Source organism: Primulina tabacum, chromosome 14 (genome assembly GCF_025594145.1).
Source record: "Primulina tabacum isolate GXHZ01 chromosome 14, ASM2559414v2, whole genome shotgun sequence".
Classification (NCBI taxonomy): Eukaryota; Viridiplantae; Streptophyta; class Magnoliopsida; order Lamiales; family Gesneriaceae; genus Primulina; species Primulina tabacum.
This window is the reverse complement of record NC_134563.1, coordinates 8,895,326-8,911,439: the sequence shown is the minus strand read 5'-3', so window position 1 is coordinate 8,911,439 and position 16,114 is coordinate 8,895,326. Positions and strand designations below refer to the sequence as shown.

Here is a 16,114-nt window from a genome sequence, read left to right as displayed (position 1 = left end):
ATATGAGACATTAAACAATATGTTGATTGTGAGGTGTTGCCTACAATCTTGAGTGTTAGGAGTTCAGTTAGGCAGTAGCGTAAGTCCTAGCTCAATGGGTTTGTACAAAAAGTTGTATATATCAAAGTCTTCTAGTGAATTCTTCCCAAGGGGAAGAAAGGGTGACGTAGGGGTATTTGAAGTCTCCAAACATCCATAAACAAATTCGTGTCTATTTTTTATTGCATTTACTTATCATTTCCATTGTTTTAAGGATGCATTGTTGAAGTATTTTATGTGCTCTTCAAATAGAAATTTATTGCATACCAAGTGTTTGATAAAATGCTTTAACCAAATTATTTTTTACTCATTCAACTTGCATATATTTTAAATGTTTTACAAATTATTTAATCGGTTTCTACGAAAGATTATTTCGAGTGTCTTCCGCTTGGTTTGAAAACCAAACTCGATTTAATTCGTCGGTGTTTAATACTTCAAGAACCGAGCTACTGTAGCTCATCAATTTTCCCCCAAACCGATTCTATCACCATGCTTCAAAACGCTTTTCACACAGTAAAGATTTTAGGGCATGATGATTGTTCAATTGAAGAAGTGAGCATCTTTTAGTGAAAGAAGTAAAATTCCATTGAAGAAGAAATATCATAGTGTAATGGAAACTGGGATTTGAAAAATGGTTGCATAACACTTTGCTAATTCTTATTTACATCTATTAAGTACATGTGGAAACTAAAATTTCACCATACAGTTCCCCAAGGGGAAAGCATCAAATCATTATCAAAAAGGATATATCAAACATATTTGGTTAGGTTTTTGATTCAGGAACATAAAGAAGGATTTCATAATGATATAAATATTTTGTTTTAGTTTTTTTAGAAATTTCGGCATAACTTCCCCGTAAATAGGACATCTCAAAAAAATCAAAACAACATAACAACTCTATACTCGAAAATGAAGTCTATCGATTCAAACATAAAACAAATCGCATGCATAACCGGCCAAGCTCGATCATTCCAAATAAAATCTATCAATCAATTATCACACCATATGTACAAATACATGGGGTATGTCCTCGCCAAATGACTGAAGATGTAGTTATTTAGTACTTACCAACAAAAATATCTGAAATTTCTCAACAGCGCAACAACAGCAATTCCCTGGAAATGGAGGATTTATACTTTTCAAACTTTGCAAATGTTCATCACTGATATCAAACAATTGTGAAATGAAAAGATAAACATAGAATTATGGAGGGAAGGGTTTCATACCAACTCATAAATATGATCATGTATACATTCTGCCAACTCAGAACGCACCTCATCGATTTCTTCCAGGAGTAATCCGATTTTGTGAACTGTGAACACACATACAAATTATGTTTCTAAAAAAACAATCATTACTTAATTTTCAAAATGTTGAAATCAAAAATGTAAATTTAAAAGAAGCAATATAATTTTACTATTGATCGTAGTGAATCTTTCTTGATAGTTGCAATTCATTCAATAATTTGTGTCATAAATCTCATCACATAATAACCACATTGTTTTGCATCTGGTTGTCAGGGAGCCTATGGTAATTGGAAACAAATGGTTAATTAAAAATATAAGCATTAAAGTTACTATTTAACATAATTACACATACATTTACCACTTCCCACAAGAATTTTTCCTGCCTTTCCTTCCCTTGTTTGAATTAAACAATCTCAAGGCGCTCCGCTCCATACATTAACAATAACTATTACATGAGTTTTTTATTCACTAAATTAAATTCTTATTAAAAAAAGAATATTAACTCACATTTCCACTACATATTTCCAGTTCTCATCGCGAATGCGATGATACAGGGAATCCAACAAATAAATAACTTCCTTGTAAGGTTCAATGACAATGATGCATCATTGATCGTATCTGCTAAAACACTTGCATTGTGGTTCAACCTTTCAAGCTTACCTGTTTTGTCCTGTGTATTTTTTGACACATAGGAATGCTATGTGAATTGACAAATCTGAATCTCTCTATCTTTTTATCTTTCAATAGCTTTTTGTAAAGATGTGACATTTAAAACATAAGTAGCATACAAAACAATAATGTAAACAAGATAGAATGGTGGCCCATAATTTTCTGTTACAACAAATCAGATTACGGGTTCATTATAATGGTAGTAGAACAGAATTTTTTGAAAATAATTTGCTGATATAACTCAAATCAAATCACTTACCATATGTAGCCAACTACAAAACTGGCCGAAATTGGGTCCAAATTATACAAAGGAATGATGTCGTCAAGGTGCAGAATAAGTTTGTAATCATCGCCAAATACATCAGGATCTAAAATCATTGATATGTATATTCCTTCATCAAGAGCATGCTTACTATAACAATATAACATATGTAATGATCTTGGGACACTTGCTGACAAATGATGTTTTTTCATTGACTGTTCAATTGTCTTCCTTTCGTCCTTTTGGTAATTGCAAATGTAAACATGTTAGATAGAATGAATAAGAAACTTTTTAGTCAATTTAATTTTCCATCGAATATCACATGTACCTCATTGGAATTCACTGTCAAGTGTTCTGGCCAAGCCACAAGTGTTCATACAGCATCACCAATAGTTTCACATTCACTAGGAATTGGAACTGGCTAAGGTGTTGATTTGTCCACTGCTTCATCAATGGAGACCCGTATGCAATTATGGGGTAACGGAACACCATGGATCAATTTATCTTCTCCTTTGACATAGACAACTGTACCATATGCAACAATATTTCTGCTACCTTCCAAAGTCAATGCAACTTGTTTATCCTAAAATAAAAATAGACATTTTGATAAATTTTACTTACTCTATGTTACGTTGTTATTACTTTACCTACAGCTACTGTCATACCTGTAAAACATCAAATTTGCTAATAATTTGCAGCTCCACATCATCTTGTTTCATGTCGCTTTCATTCATTTGATTTAACTTCAATGAGCAACTGCCTTTTTCATCGATCGACATGTCACATGCATCACTTTTATACACAATTGCTTCAAGTTTTTTGATACGTGCATCTTGTTCTGAAATTTTCTTCTTTGCTTCCATCAACTCATTTTTGTGCTCAGTGATTACATCTTTCACAACATCAGAACCCTTCCAGTTTCTACCAACATTGAAGTAGATCGTTGGAGTGATATGACCTCAAATACCTTCACACGCCCAGCATGTTCTTCAGTCTCAAGTGCTTTTGTAAATATACCATCTTTTGGCCCTTCAATTTTCAGCTTACCCTTCAGTTTTTCTTGTATATAAGCATCATGTAATATTTAAAATATTTTTTTTATTGAATGAGTACAGTTGCAATAAAATTATTTGTTGACTTATTTCATTTTGCTTACAATCTTATCCACTGTTTTCGTCAAATCATCGCCTTCAAAGCTCCCTTATTTGTTGAGTCGTCCTTTCTTCCAAATAATAGCTCTATTGATCTCATCATCATCACGTAGTTCAGCAGCCTCCAACAAAAAATTAGTAACTTATCAAAGTCCAGAGAATATCAAACTACAAAAATCCCAAATAAAATAAAGAGATTTAAAAACATCAAAAAATAAAATTAACTACAGAAAATAGTAAATCCGTAATCTAACCAATCAGTATAGAAAAGCGAGGACACCAAAAATTCTCAATTGGTTGACTTACTATTTCTTCGGCAAAGCGTGCATATCCTTTACGTGCAAGCCTATGAGGGTATATATTCTGTTTTCTTCTCTCTTTCTGTTGATCACTTAGTCTCTAGTTATTTCAGAAAGTCCACAATCAAATTTCAATATAAATAATGAATTATGGTAGACTAATTTTGAAAGAATAAATTAAGAATATTACAATGAAGTCGTCTGACATGGCAAAAGAACTCCAATCATCTTTGTTAATTCCATAGCTAGTAGGTGGCTCGTTCAACTCTTCTGGCTTGTCAAGCTTGCTAAAAATGAATGTTTGAGTGAGATGAGTTTTGTATTGACGCCATTTGTTATTTTGTAGAACCCGTAAATCAGTAGACGTATAAGCCATGCATAATTCTAGATTTTTAAATTTAATTGACTTCATTGCATGATTATTTTAAATGCATTTGTTTGAAGTTAATTATTTCATTATTTCAGTTCAGTAGATTGATTTTTAGCATTTCAGTATTTTCAGTGAGGCCGGACCGGAGTTGGAGTTTTGAGATAGAATTTAAGATTTGAGAAATATTTCCAGAAGTTAATTTAGCTAGTAACTAAGTTCATTTAAGTTAGAAAGGAAGGTTTGAAGATTTAATTTAATTATTTGAGGTGATTAAGAAATGAACTCATTTAAGTTATTAAATTAAGGGGTTAGCTCACTAAATTATTTAAAGGATTAGTAAGGCTTTCAAGGATTATTAGTTGACTAGATAACCAACATTTCCCCTTTATTTTATCATGCATTTTTCGGCCACCCTTAGTGCTAGAAGATTCATTTTCCAACTCACCAACTTTGACCAATTCTTTGCATGTAATTAGTAGGATAATTCTAGGATTTTTGGGAGCACAATTTAATTAAATAAATGGACATATCCTAGTCTAGAATCAAGCTAAATTTCGGCCACCACCTCCTAGAAGCATCCACCAACTCATTTGATATCAATTCAAAATTCAAATTCAAAAGGGGAGTGGACTTGGTCTTGATATGATCCTATTTTTGTGCACCCTTCTCCTCACCTTCATAACCATCACTCCCCCCTCCACCTCCACCGAAAATAAGACCCCTTTTCAGTAGAAAAAACGTGGATAGCAGCTAGGGAGAAAGGGAGAAAAATCGAGAGCCAAGAAAGGTAGAGAAGCAAGCCACTCCGTCTCCTCCGCGCCGTCTCGTCTCTTCTTTTCGTTTTCTTTCGAAACGAAACCAGGCATGTCTAGATTTCTTTCAAACCTCAATCAAGTCATATTATCATTTATTTTTCAGTACATGATCATGTTTTAGCAAGCAAAAACCGAGATACATGTCAAAATATTTTTGGAACACACATGCAGAATTTCGGCCCTTTCATGACAAGCTTCACGTTTTTCTGAGTTTTGTGGTTTCAGGTGATTGGTTCGATTCCAGGCTCCCAAGGCGGCTTGTATACATGTAGTAGGATGCATTAGGACCATGTTGGTCCATTCAAACTAGACCCATGCTTGCTGGAAATTCAGAATGACAGCAAGTCCCCATAGGTGCAGAAATGTTGTTCGAAAAATTCAGTTTCTTGTCATGGAGGAAGGATCTGATCTTGGCTGCCCCAAGGGCCTATAGCCATGGTTGGATCACTTCCCTAGCATGTCTAAGACGTGACTAAGTTGCCCTTTTGGTGGCTTGGTCTATGGCTCATCAGTTTTTAAATAATCAACAAGAACAGCCCCTTTCCCCATTCGGCCCTTCCATTTTTCAGCATATGGTTCGTTCTTTTGTGGCTTGGTGTGGATCTTGGTTGGCCTATGGCCCTTAGCCACGGTTCATATCATGCTCCTAGATGTCTAGATCGTGCCATGGTCAATCAAATGGCCACTGGAACGACGCAAGACATCGATCAAAGCATAAACACTACACACGCACGCATGAGGGCCCTCGGTGAGAACTTTCGGGTGGTTGCTGGAATGAGGTGAATTGTGGCTGGCCTAGGGCCCTTAGCCATGGTTCAAATCATTCCTTGGGACGTTGTGGAGAGGCTTTGGTCGGTGGTTCAAGCCCCAATGGCCAAAAGTCTCGCAAACGACGCGATGCAAGCTAGGTCGCAGCTGCTGGAAATTACAGCAAGTTGCTGTGTCGGTTCAGAGGCTCGTTCGAGTTCTTGGTTGGCTTTTAGCCCATGGCCTTGGACTGGACAGTGCCTCATTGAGTTAGGAAGGTCATGTTTTTGACCGTTTGTCATTTGGATCATTTTTGAGGTCGTACGAGAATTTACGGTGCAATGTGCCAAATTGACTCTCGAAAGAGCGTTTCGTGTTTTGGCCTCCATTCCACCTAGATTTCGACCCTATCATTTTAGGAACATTATTTTATGATTTTTCAGCGTATTTTAATCATGACTATACGTCGGTTCAGTGTCGGTTCAGGTTGGCTCGGAGTCATGATTAAATGCGAAGTCATTAGGCGTCATAGTCGCATCTTTTGAACGTAAATTGCATAGTTGGTCATGTTTAAGCTATTGCATATTTTTCATGGCACAGTTAGGTTGCAGCGAGCCTGGGAACGATCCAATCCAATCCAGTTGGTAAAATTACAGGAATTTTCATTATGCCAGTTAATTATTTTACGTGCATTAAATAGAAAATGATTATTTTTGAGATTTATGCGATATGGCTTGTGGTTCATTCACTATGTGGGAGTGTTATTTTATACGGTCGCCAGTGACCGATCAGTTCAGTATGGTACCACCCGGTCGCCAGTGACCGGCCAGCTCAGTTCAGTTTCAGCCTCCCCGGTAGCCAGTTACCGATCAGTTCAGCTTAGTGCAGTGGCCACAGGCGTAAAACATAATCTCAACAGAAAATTTTATCAGATATTTCAGTACAGGCTCCAAGGAGCAAATATTTTTACAGTGATTTCCAGTTCAGTTATGCACGTATTATAATTGCTCAGTACAGATTATTTTCAGTATGCCTCAGGACAGGATATTTTATCACATGCATATTTTATCACATGCATATTTTAAATTCAGATTTTTACTCGTTACCTGCGATTTATGCATGCTGAGTCTTTAGGCTCACTAGACTTGATTGTTGTAGGTACTGATGAGGCCAGGGCCGAGGGCGGGGACCAGTGAGCCAGCTTGGGTCGGCAGTAGTGGCACCCGAGGACCTCAGAGCAGCAGTTGTTATTTTCTTCGCAAACAATTTTTATCAGTTGTTGGATATTTTTAAATCGTTGTTGTTGGCAAAACTTTGATTTTCTTCCGCTGCAATATTTTGAAATATTGAACTTGATTCACCAGTGATTTTATGAATGAGGCCATTTAAGTTCTTTTAAAAAGAAAATTTTTAATTTTCCGCAAATTTCCAAGCAAGTAGTTCGAGGGCCTTCACATATATGCTGATTTCAAACAGCACTTCTTCCATGTTGTGTCAACATTGTACGTCAACTGTAAATAAAAAAAGGGAAATAAGTTCAAAAGATAAACTAATAACATTAAATATACCATATAATCTAAATATTATAGCTGCAAAAACATGACAACTTACTTTAACATCACTTGGAACCCCCTTCCAATTTTTGTAACTAATCCTAATCTTTTCTCGAGAAAGTACGCAATATAACTTTGCATTTCAACAACAGCTTCTCCTATTGGTTGTCCTAGTTTATTGAATGTAACATCCTTTCTAATTCCTTGAACCCTTTGTCTAGCAAGCTTATCCATATGTGTTCGACCTCTAGAATTTCTTGTGGCTTCGGTATCTGTTGATTCCAAATTTGTGTTGCAATCCAAGCTCTCTCCTGTGCCAGCAGACGTAATTTTTTCTTTACATTTCCCAATACTTGCATGTTGTCTTAATCTCTTACTGTTTCCAACCATGTCATCACCAGGAGAACCTATTTTAAGGTTGGTATTGGATGCCATCAAGTCCACAAATTTGTTGAAAAAAAAAAATTGGAGTTAACAATTGATATATGCATCATAATTTATAGGCAGAATTTACATGTATACTTTTGAAAAATAATATGCTACTATGGAAACTACAGCATTGAGAACTTCGAAAACAAATTGCACCACTGTTCCACAACAAAGAATCTATGCAACTTTTATATTGCAACACTAAAGGAACAAGTACAACATATAATATACTGAATAGATGTTTGTAATTAAACAATTAATTGATGACCAAACAACAAATTGAGAACACACAACAACACGATAAAAACGAAGACAAGATAACAAATCATTAGTCAAAAGCAATGTAACAAATCAATAGTCAAAAGCATGCTTACAAATCATTAGTTAAATATTGTTAACCCAAGTCCCATCACAGTCTTCACGAACGCATGGTGGTTCATTATCATCTGCTCCGTTAACATCCATTGATGGCAACCCTCTACTAAAACATTGATACCGGATAATAGTGTCTTCACACTCGTCACCCTTTATGTATTCAAAATACTCCCTACTTGGTGTTGCAAGTACAACACTCCATAAAGGATCTTCAATGTAAAATATTTGCTTTGCTTGACTAGCCAAGATGAAAGAGTCAAATTTGAATCCAATTCTATTGAGGTTTACCAACGTGAATCCAAGATCATCTATGGTAATACCACCATTATTTTCCATCCACTTACATTTAAACATTTGAATTTGAAATTTGTGGTAATCAAGTAACCATATTTCCTCTATAACACCATAAAAAATCATATCTGTCACAATAGGATTTATATCCTTTGCACTAGCAAGTTGCATTGTCTTTGCGACTAAGCTAACTCCAGAGTTCTGAACAACTCGTACATCATCACGCTCTTTTGTAGCGTAAGTAACTCCATCAATCAAATAACCAGAGTACTTTAAGACTTGCTTGCTAGGTCCTCGCGCTATCCACTTCAATCTTTCTGATACTTGATGTGTTGAATGGTCAACTACATGTGCAACCTATATTTTTGTATGTGATAAATTATTTGTCTTGCGTAAATATAACCGAAGAATGTATGCAAATACGTAATACATAAGGAACTTACACGAGCACGCAACCAAATAATAAACGTGCGGTTATGCTAATCTTGTAACCACTTCTTCGACTTAGCCCTATAAGGAAATCTTGCGATCAAATACTCCATGTGTTCCCTAATGAAATTATTATTAAAAATAAAATAAACAAATAGGATATAAGCAAACCGCATGAAAGTATTATTAATTTGGAGAAATTACTTGATATAAAGATCAATCTCAACATCATTTGCCAATACGTAATGATGTGCTTGCTACAACTCATCGTGACAAGCGGAGTGCACTACTGCACCAGATAAAGGCTTCGTAAGTTCTATTTGTAGATGACTTGATGGGATCCCAATTGTGTGCACACTTTATAGATAATCTGAGCAAAATTCAATAGACTCTTCAGCAATATAACATTCAGCTATACAACCTTCAGGTCGATTGCGATTTCGAACATAACCTTTCAAAATCTTCTTGTATCTTTCAAACGTGTACATGTACCTATACCAAACCGGTCCACACAATTTCACCTCCGCACAAGATTAATAGTCAGATGAATCATTATGTCAAAAAATGAAGGTGAAAGATACTTTTCAAGTAAACGCAATATTGTCACAATCTCTCTTTGCATTTCATCCAACTTTGACGCATCTATCACTTTATTACAAAACACATTGAAGAAGAAACATGATCGAGTGATAGTGTCTCTGACATGTTTGGGCAAGACACCACGGAAGGACACTGGAAGCAATTGTTGTATTAAAGTGTGGTAATCGTGTGACTTAAGGCCAACAAGTCTCAATTCCTTCATCAATACAAGGTTCCTAACATTAGATGAGTAACATGCAGGGACTTGTATTCCAGCCAAAGTATTCAAAATATTTCTTTTCTCATCCTTACTAAGTGTATAAAAGGCTGCTAGAAAATACTGCTAGATCCATCCGTACATTCATTTCCACAAGGTCTAATCTCGTGGCTTCTCCATCCTTTGTTTTTCAAGGAATGTCAAGTAACGTACCAATGAGACTTTCACATACATTTTTTTCAATGTGCATCACATCAAGAACATGTCGAACATGTAGATGTTCCCAATACTCAAGTTCAAAGAATATTGATTTCTTTTTCCAGCAAGATTTTACATCATCCTTGTTTGACTTAAGCATCCCAATACTTTTTCCCCAGCGACAATTGATTATTTCAACTCTTTCCAAAATTTCATGGCCACTCAATGGTTTTAGTGCGGGGTTGAACTCTTGTGTTAAGAAATGAAACTAGCGTTTCAAGAATTTTGGTGTATGACAAATCAAAATCAACCGCGGCTGGAATCCTAATAAGCTCAACCGACAAATAACCTACAGGTTTCTCAACCGCTGATGTTCAACCGCTGATTCTTCAGATTACGGCAAAAGTGAACCGGTTCATTTAAGAGAATCACTTATTGCTAAAAGACATTCTCTGACCGGTTGAATGCATTCAAAACTCCTTGAAGTCAACGATTACACATCAATTCCAAGAATGATATGCATTTAACTTTCTATCCCAGAAAGGAAGCTCAGAGATAGACTTCGTATTCTGATGCTAAAAGAACAGTTGTCTTAAGAGGAAATCCTCAAGGAAAGAGCTTCAGATTTATGATGAGCAAAAGGAAGATTAAATGCGAACATTTATTGCTCATAAAGATGAAAGCGACTCATCTGATTCAGAAGCTCAGGTTTACGTTAACTGTCCTTTCCGTCTGTTAAGTCATTCGGCTATATCAACAGAGAGGGATGCAAGCTAAACTAAGCAAGCGATACAAAGATTATTGAGCTTGCCTTCAAAAGAAATCTCAGAGCGCAATCATAGTCAATATTTATCTTCACTCTCTCTGCACGCAGTTCAACAGAAACATACTTGATCATCCAAAGATCTTTTCGTGCCACTCAAACAAACTATTGTTTCATATCAGTAACCTGGTGGTTATTTGATTAAAATTTGTGGTGTATGGAGAACTAAGGGTTCTTAATATCCAGAAGTGTAAAGTGATCACTAAGAGTTCCAATACAGGCAGTGTGATAAGTCCTGGTTGGATCGGGCTGTTACAAACATTTTGTAAAGTCAAAGTCTTTTAGTGGAATCCTTCCTAACAAAGGAAGAAGGGGTGACGTAGGAGTATTCAATCTCCGAACATCCATAAAATCCGGTGTCATCTATTTCTTGCATGCTTAAATATTTCTTAGTCACTTATTGTTGTTAAGGGTGTCACTAATTTTATTGGTCATTGAAAACTCTGAACTGTTTTCCGCACAACCAGTAGTTCAAGTTTTCAACCGTTTGAGAAAATATCTTTCAACCGCCTAAAAACGGTTGATAGCAAAAATTCAAAAACAATAAAATTTGAAAGAGTTCATTCCCCGCCCCCCCCCCCCCCCCCCAAACTCTTTCCCGATCCTTACAAGTGGTATCAGAGCGGGGTTTTCTCTAAACATTGACATCATTCAAATAATCATGGCATCTTTCAACAAAATTCCTATGTTCTCCAAAGAAGACTATGATGATTGAAAAATTCGCATGCAGGCACATCTAGCAGCACAGGATGACAACATGTGGTTTGTAATTACCGATGGACCAATGAAGATCATGAAAGTAAACACAGCTGTTGGTACAACCGAAGGTGCTCCTCAAATGATAGAGAAACATAGATCTGAATGGATAGCTGAGGATAAAAAGAAAGCAAACCTGGACAACGTTGCAAAAGATATTCTATATAAGACTCTGGATAAGAACATGTTCGCCAAAATCAAGACCTGTACCACTGCAAAGGAGATATGGGAAAAACTTAATCAACTGTGTGAAGGCAATGATCAGACCAAAGAAACAAACTGACCGTGGCTATCCAAAAATTCGATAATGCAAAGATGAAGCCAGGAGAAACTCTTGCAGAATTTGATGAGCGGTTTAGCAGCATTATCATCGAGCTCATCTCACTTGGAAAAGAGTACTCCAACAGAGAAATCGCTTTGAAGGTCATGCGAGCTCTTCCCAGAGAATGGGATGTGAAGACCATAGCAATGCGCGAATCCAAAGATCTGAACAAACTGGAACTCCATGATCTGTTTGCTGATCTTAAAGCATATGAATTTGAACTTGGAATACGAACTGAAGAAGAGCCATCCGCAACTCAACAAACAAAGGCTTTGGCAGCTGCTACAGTGACTCTTCCGGTCGAAGAGTCCACAAGTAAGAAATCGGCTGAGCAACTATGCAATGAAGCCATGTCTCTTTTTGTTAAGAAATTCAGCAAATTCATGCACAAAAATCAATCTCAAATGAATAAACCTTATTTTAAAAAGGACCATACTGAGGATGGTCAAGGTTGTTTTAACTGTGGAAAGAAGGGACACTTTATTGCAGAATGCAACAGGCCAAAGAAGGATGAAAAGAAACAGGAGAATAGAAGACGGTTCAAAGACAACAAGAAATTCGTCAAGAAAAAGAATCAGCGAGTTCTGATTGCAGAAGAAGACAAAGGCAAATGGGCTGAAACCGAGTCAGAAAAATCCTCTTCTGAGGCATCTTCAAGTGAAAGCGAAGACGAGACAATCGAGTGTCTCATGGCCAAGGAAGATCAAGAATCCACAGATGAAATGGTATTTGACTTTAACTCTGAAGAATTTACACGAGAAGATCTTGTTACAGCACTACACGACATGGTAAATGAGTTCAAAGGACTATCTATGAAATTCAATGAAGTTGTAGCAGAAAAACTAGACTTAAAAAACAAGTTAACTCTCTCTAACTGTTCGCAGCACAAAGAGGTTGAAAGTTTGAAAGTTAAGTTAAGTCTGCTAGCGGCTGAGAATGATGATTTACGAAGATTGTTCCATGCTACACTAAAAGAAAACAAATGGTTAATGAATACCGTCAATACTTGGAACAGGTCCTCTGCTTCTCTTAATAGGATGCATGAGATGCAGAAACCAGCCGGAGACAGAACTGGGCTGGGTTACAACATCAATGATTGCAGCATCTCAGAAGCTTCAACTCAACCGTTACTAGAGAAAGACAGTTTAAGATCAATTAAATTTGTCAGATCTAGCTCGGTATATGAACATGATAAGCCTGAAGATCAAGGCATTCAAAATATGAATCTTGAGAATAATGGGAGGCGACGTGGTTTGGATTATGTTCAGAGTGATAAATCCAAACGATATTGGCGCAAACCCAGGCCAAATTCAACCGGTTACGATGGCTCAACTGGATATCACTCAAGAACCAGACCTAACAATTACTACAATTGCCGACCAGTTCAAAAGAGGTATAGATTGAATGACAGTAACCAAAGGCCCAAACAACATATATTGCATTCACCACCAGATTATTTATCCAATCATGGTTACCCTGGAACACGTCACAAAAAATCCGCAAGGATAATGCAAGTGTGGATTCCTAAGGGTCTAATTAATTCAGGACCCAAATAAAAAGGGTACCAATTTCTTATCTCAAAATTTCAGGAACTAAAGAAGAAAAACTTGGAAAAATCAACATGGTTTTTAGACAGCGGATGCTCAAGACATATGACAGGAAACAAAGATCTCTTTTTAGAAGTTGTGAATTTCAAGGGGCCAACAATCACTTTCGGTGACAACGCTAAAGGTAAAGACATGGGTAAGGGTAAGATTATTCATGGCAAAATCATCATTAAAGATGTTCTCTTGGTAGAAAATTTATGTTATAACCTGATCAGTATAAGTCAACTGTGTGACAATGGGTATACGGTTGAATTTCATAAAGACAAATGCATGGTTAAAACTAATGCAGGCACCATTGTGCTGACTGGTTATCGAAGTCAAAACACCTATAGAGTAGAATGGAATGATGAATGTTTAAATGCATCTACTTGCTTCATTGCTCTAAATGGTAATAAAAATTGGCTATGGCATAAAAGGATCAATCATCTAAATTTCAAATCCATCGCTACAATTAGTAAGTTTAAACTGGTATCTGGACTGCCTAAGGTTGACTTTGCCAAAGATAAAGTATGCAATGCTTGTCAGCTAGGAAAACAAGTTCGATCATCTTTCAAAAGCAAGGGAAGAAACTCTTCAGCAAGATGTTTGGAACTCCTTCATATGGATCTGTTTGGACCTATTCCGGTGATGAGCTTAGGGGGAAAGAAATACACTCTTGTAGTTATTGACGACTTCTCCAGATTCACATGGGTATTATTCCTAAGCTCCAAAGATCAAACTGCCGATCAACTAATTAAGCTGCTCAAGAGGCTTCAAAATGAGAAAAGGGAAGAAATTGACAGAATCATGAGTGACAGAGGAACTGAATTTCTGAACAAATACCTGTCATCCTACCTTGAAGATCATGGCATTAAACACGAGTTATCAGCTGCAAGATCGCCACAACAAAATGGAGTAGCAGAAAGAAGGAACCGCACACTGAAGGAAGCAGCTAGAACCATGCTGGCTGAATCTGGTATCTCACAACGATTTTGGGCTGAAGCCATCAACACAGCTTGTTACACTTAGAATCGGTCTATGATTAATAAAAATCATGAAAAGACTCCATATGAAGTATGGACCGGAAAATTGCCAGAAGTGGGGTACTTTCGCATATTTGGCTGTAAGTGTTTTATTCATATAAATGGCAAAACGCATCTCACTGCATTTGATGTAAAGGCTGAAAATGGAATCTTTCTGGGATACTCAGCAGTGAGTAAAGCATACAGAGTGTATAATCAAAAAACTCTCACTGTCGAAGAATCCATACATGTTGTGTTCGATGAATCATCTATATGTCATGACAATAGCAACAGTAGCATGCATGATCTGATAAATAATTTTGAAGCTACTAACCTTGAAACGAGCAATGATGATGATGAGATAGATCTAAGAAGAACAAGTGAAACCATCTCCAAAGAAAACCCAACCGTTCAAGAACAAAATCAGCAGACAAATGAACCAGAAAACAATTATCAACCGCAGAACATACAAATGGAAGAAGAGGCACCAGAACAAGAAAATGACATCAATCAACCAACCGAGCCAAATCCATATGGACCTTGTCTCCGGTGGAACAAGGATCATTCACTCGAGCTGGTCATTGGTAACCCTACTGCTCCTCTTAGAACTAGAAATGAGATGATAAATGAATTTATGCAGGCTGCTTTCGTTTCTCAAATAGAACCCAAGAAAATTGATGATGCCTTGCTAGACACAAACTGGATAGAGGCTATGCAAGAAGAACTTAATCAGTTTGAAAGGAATAGAGTATGGCACTTAGTATCTCGACCTAATGATGCTCACATAATTGGAACTAGATGGGTTTACAGAAACAAAATGAATGAAAGTGGTTTAATCATCAGAAAAAAGGCTCGTCTATTGGCTCAGGGATATAGACAGGAGGAAGGAATAGACTTTGATGAATCTTTTGCCCCTGTTGCCAGATTAGAAGCCATTAGAATATTTCTAGCTTTTGCAGCATTTAAGGACTTCAAAGTATATCAAATGGATATTAAATCTGCCTTTCTGAATGGTTTATTAAATGAGGAAGTTTATGTAGAACAACCACCCGGTTTCGTTAATCATGCCTTTCCTGATCACGTTTACAAACTGGATAAAGCTCTATATGGACTCAAGCAAGCTCCGAGAGCATGGTATGACACACTAACCAAATTTCTGCTCGAGCATGGATTCTCTATTGGTACAATTGATAAAACTCTATTTAAATTCTCCAGAAATGATCATTCACTTTTTGTTCAAATTTATGTGGACGATATTATTTTTGGATCAACTAATCCTAAGTTATGTGAAAGATTTTCTAAGATGATGCAGGAACAATTTGAAATGAGTATGATGGGCGAATTAAACTATTTTTTAGGGCTGCAAGTCAAGCAGTCTGAAAACGTTATCTTCATTAATCAAGCCAAATATACACGAGATATGATAAAGAAATTTGGCATGGAAAATTGCTCTCAAGCCAGCACTCCAATGAGTTCATCAATCAAATTAGATAAAGATGAAGGGGGAATTTCGGTGGATGAAAAAATGTACAGAGGACTAATTGGGTCCTTACTATACTTAACCGCAAGTCGACCTGATATTATGTTTGCCGTATGTTTATGTGCACGGGTTCAAGCTAAACCCATGCAATCTCATTTTACTGCCTCTAAACGCATACTCAAATACTTGAAAGGAACTACCAATGTGGGTCTTTGGTATCCCAAAGATTCAACTTTTAATCTTGTAGGTTACTCAGATACAGATTATGCTGGATGCAAAATCGATCGAAAAAGCACAAGTGGTTCATGCCAATTCTTGGGTGAAAGACTTATTTCATGGGCCAGCAAGAAACAAATGTCAATCGATACATCAACCGCTGAAGCAGAATACTTAGCAGCCGGAATTTTTTGTGCTCAGATGCTATGGATACAGCAACAGTTAAAAGACTATGGAAT

The 16,114-nt window shown here is 36.7% G+C and overlaps 2 protein-coding genes across 2 annotated transcripts; one reads left to right on the top strand and one right to left on the bottom strand.

Annotated features, from left to right (window-relative positions):
* Window positions 1–2,554: 2,554 nt before the first annotated feature.
* Window positions 2,555–3,176, bottom strand: LOC142524080 (uncharacterized). Its single transcript, XM_075627811.1, has 2 exons — window positions 2,883–3,176; window positions 2,555–2,800 (listed from the first exon to the last, which is right to left on the bottom strand). Exons 1-2 carry the CDS (start codon window positions 3,078–3,080, stop codon window positions 2,639–2,641), a joined length of 360 nt encoding a protein of 119 aa, XP_075483926.1. The 5' UTR covers window positions 3,081–3,176; the 3' UTR covers window positions 2,555–2,638.
* Window positions 3,177–11,564: 8,388 nt separating this feature from the next.
* LOC142523763 (uncharacterized) lies at window positions 11,565–14,186 on the top strand. The gene is made up of 2 exons (XM_075627495.1): window positions 11,565–13,085; window positions 13,161–14,186. Exons 1-2 carry the CDS (start codon window positions 11,565–11,567, stop codon window positions 14,184–14,186), a joined length of 2,547 nt encoding a protein of 848 aa, XP_075483610.1.
* The last annotated feature ends 1,928 nt before the right edge of the window (window positions 14,187–16,114 follow it).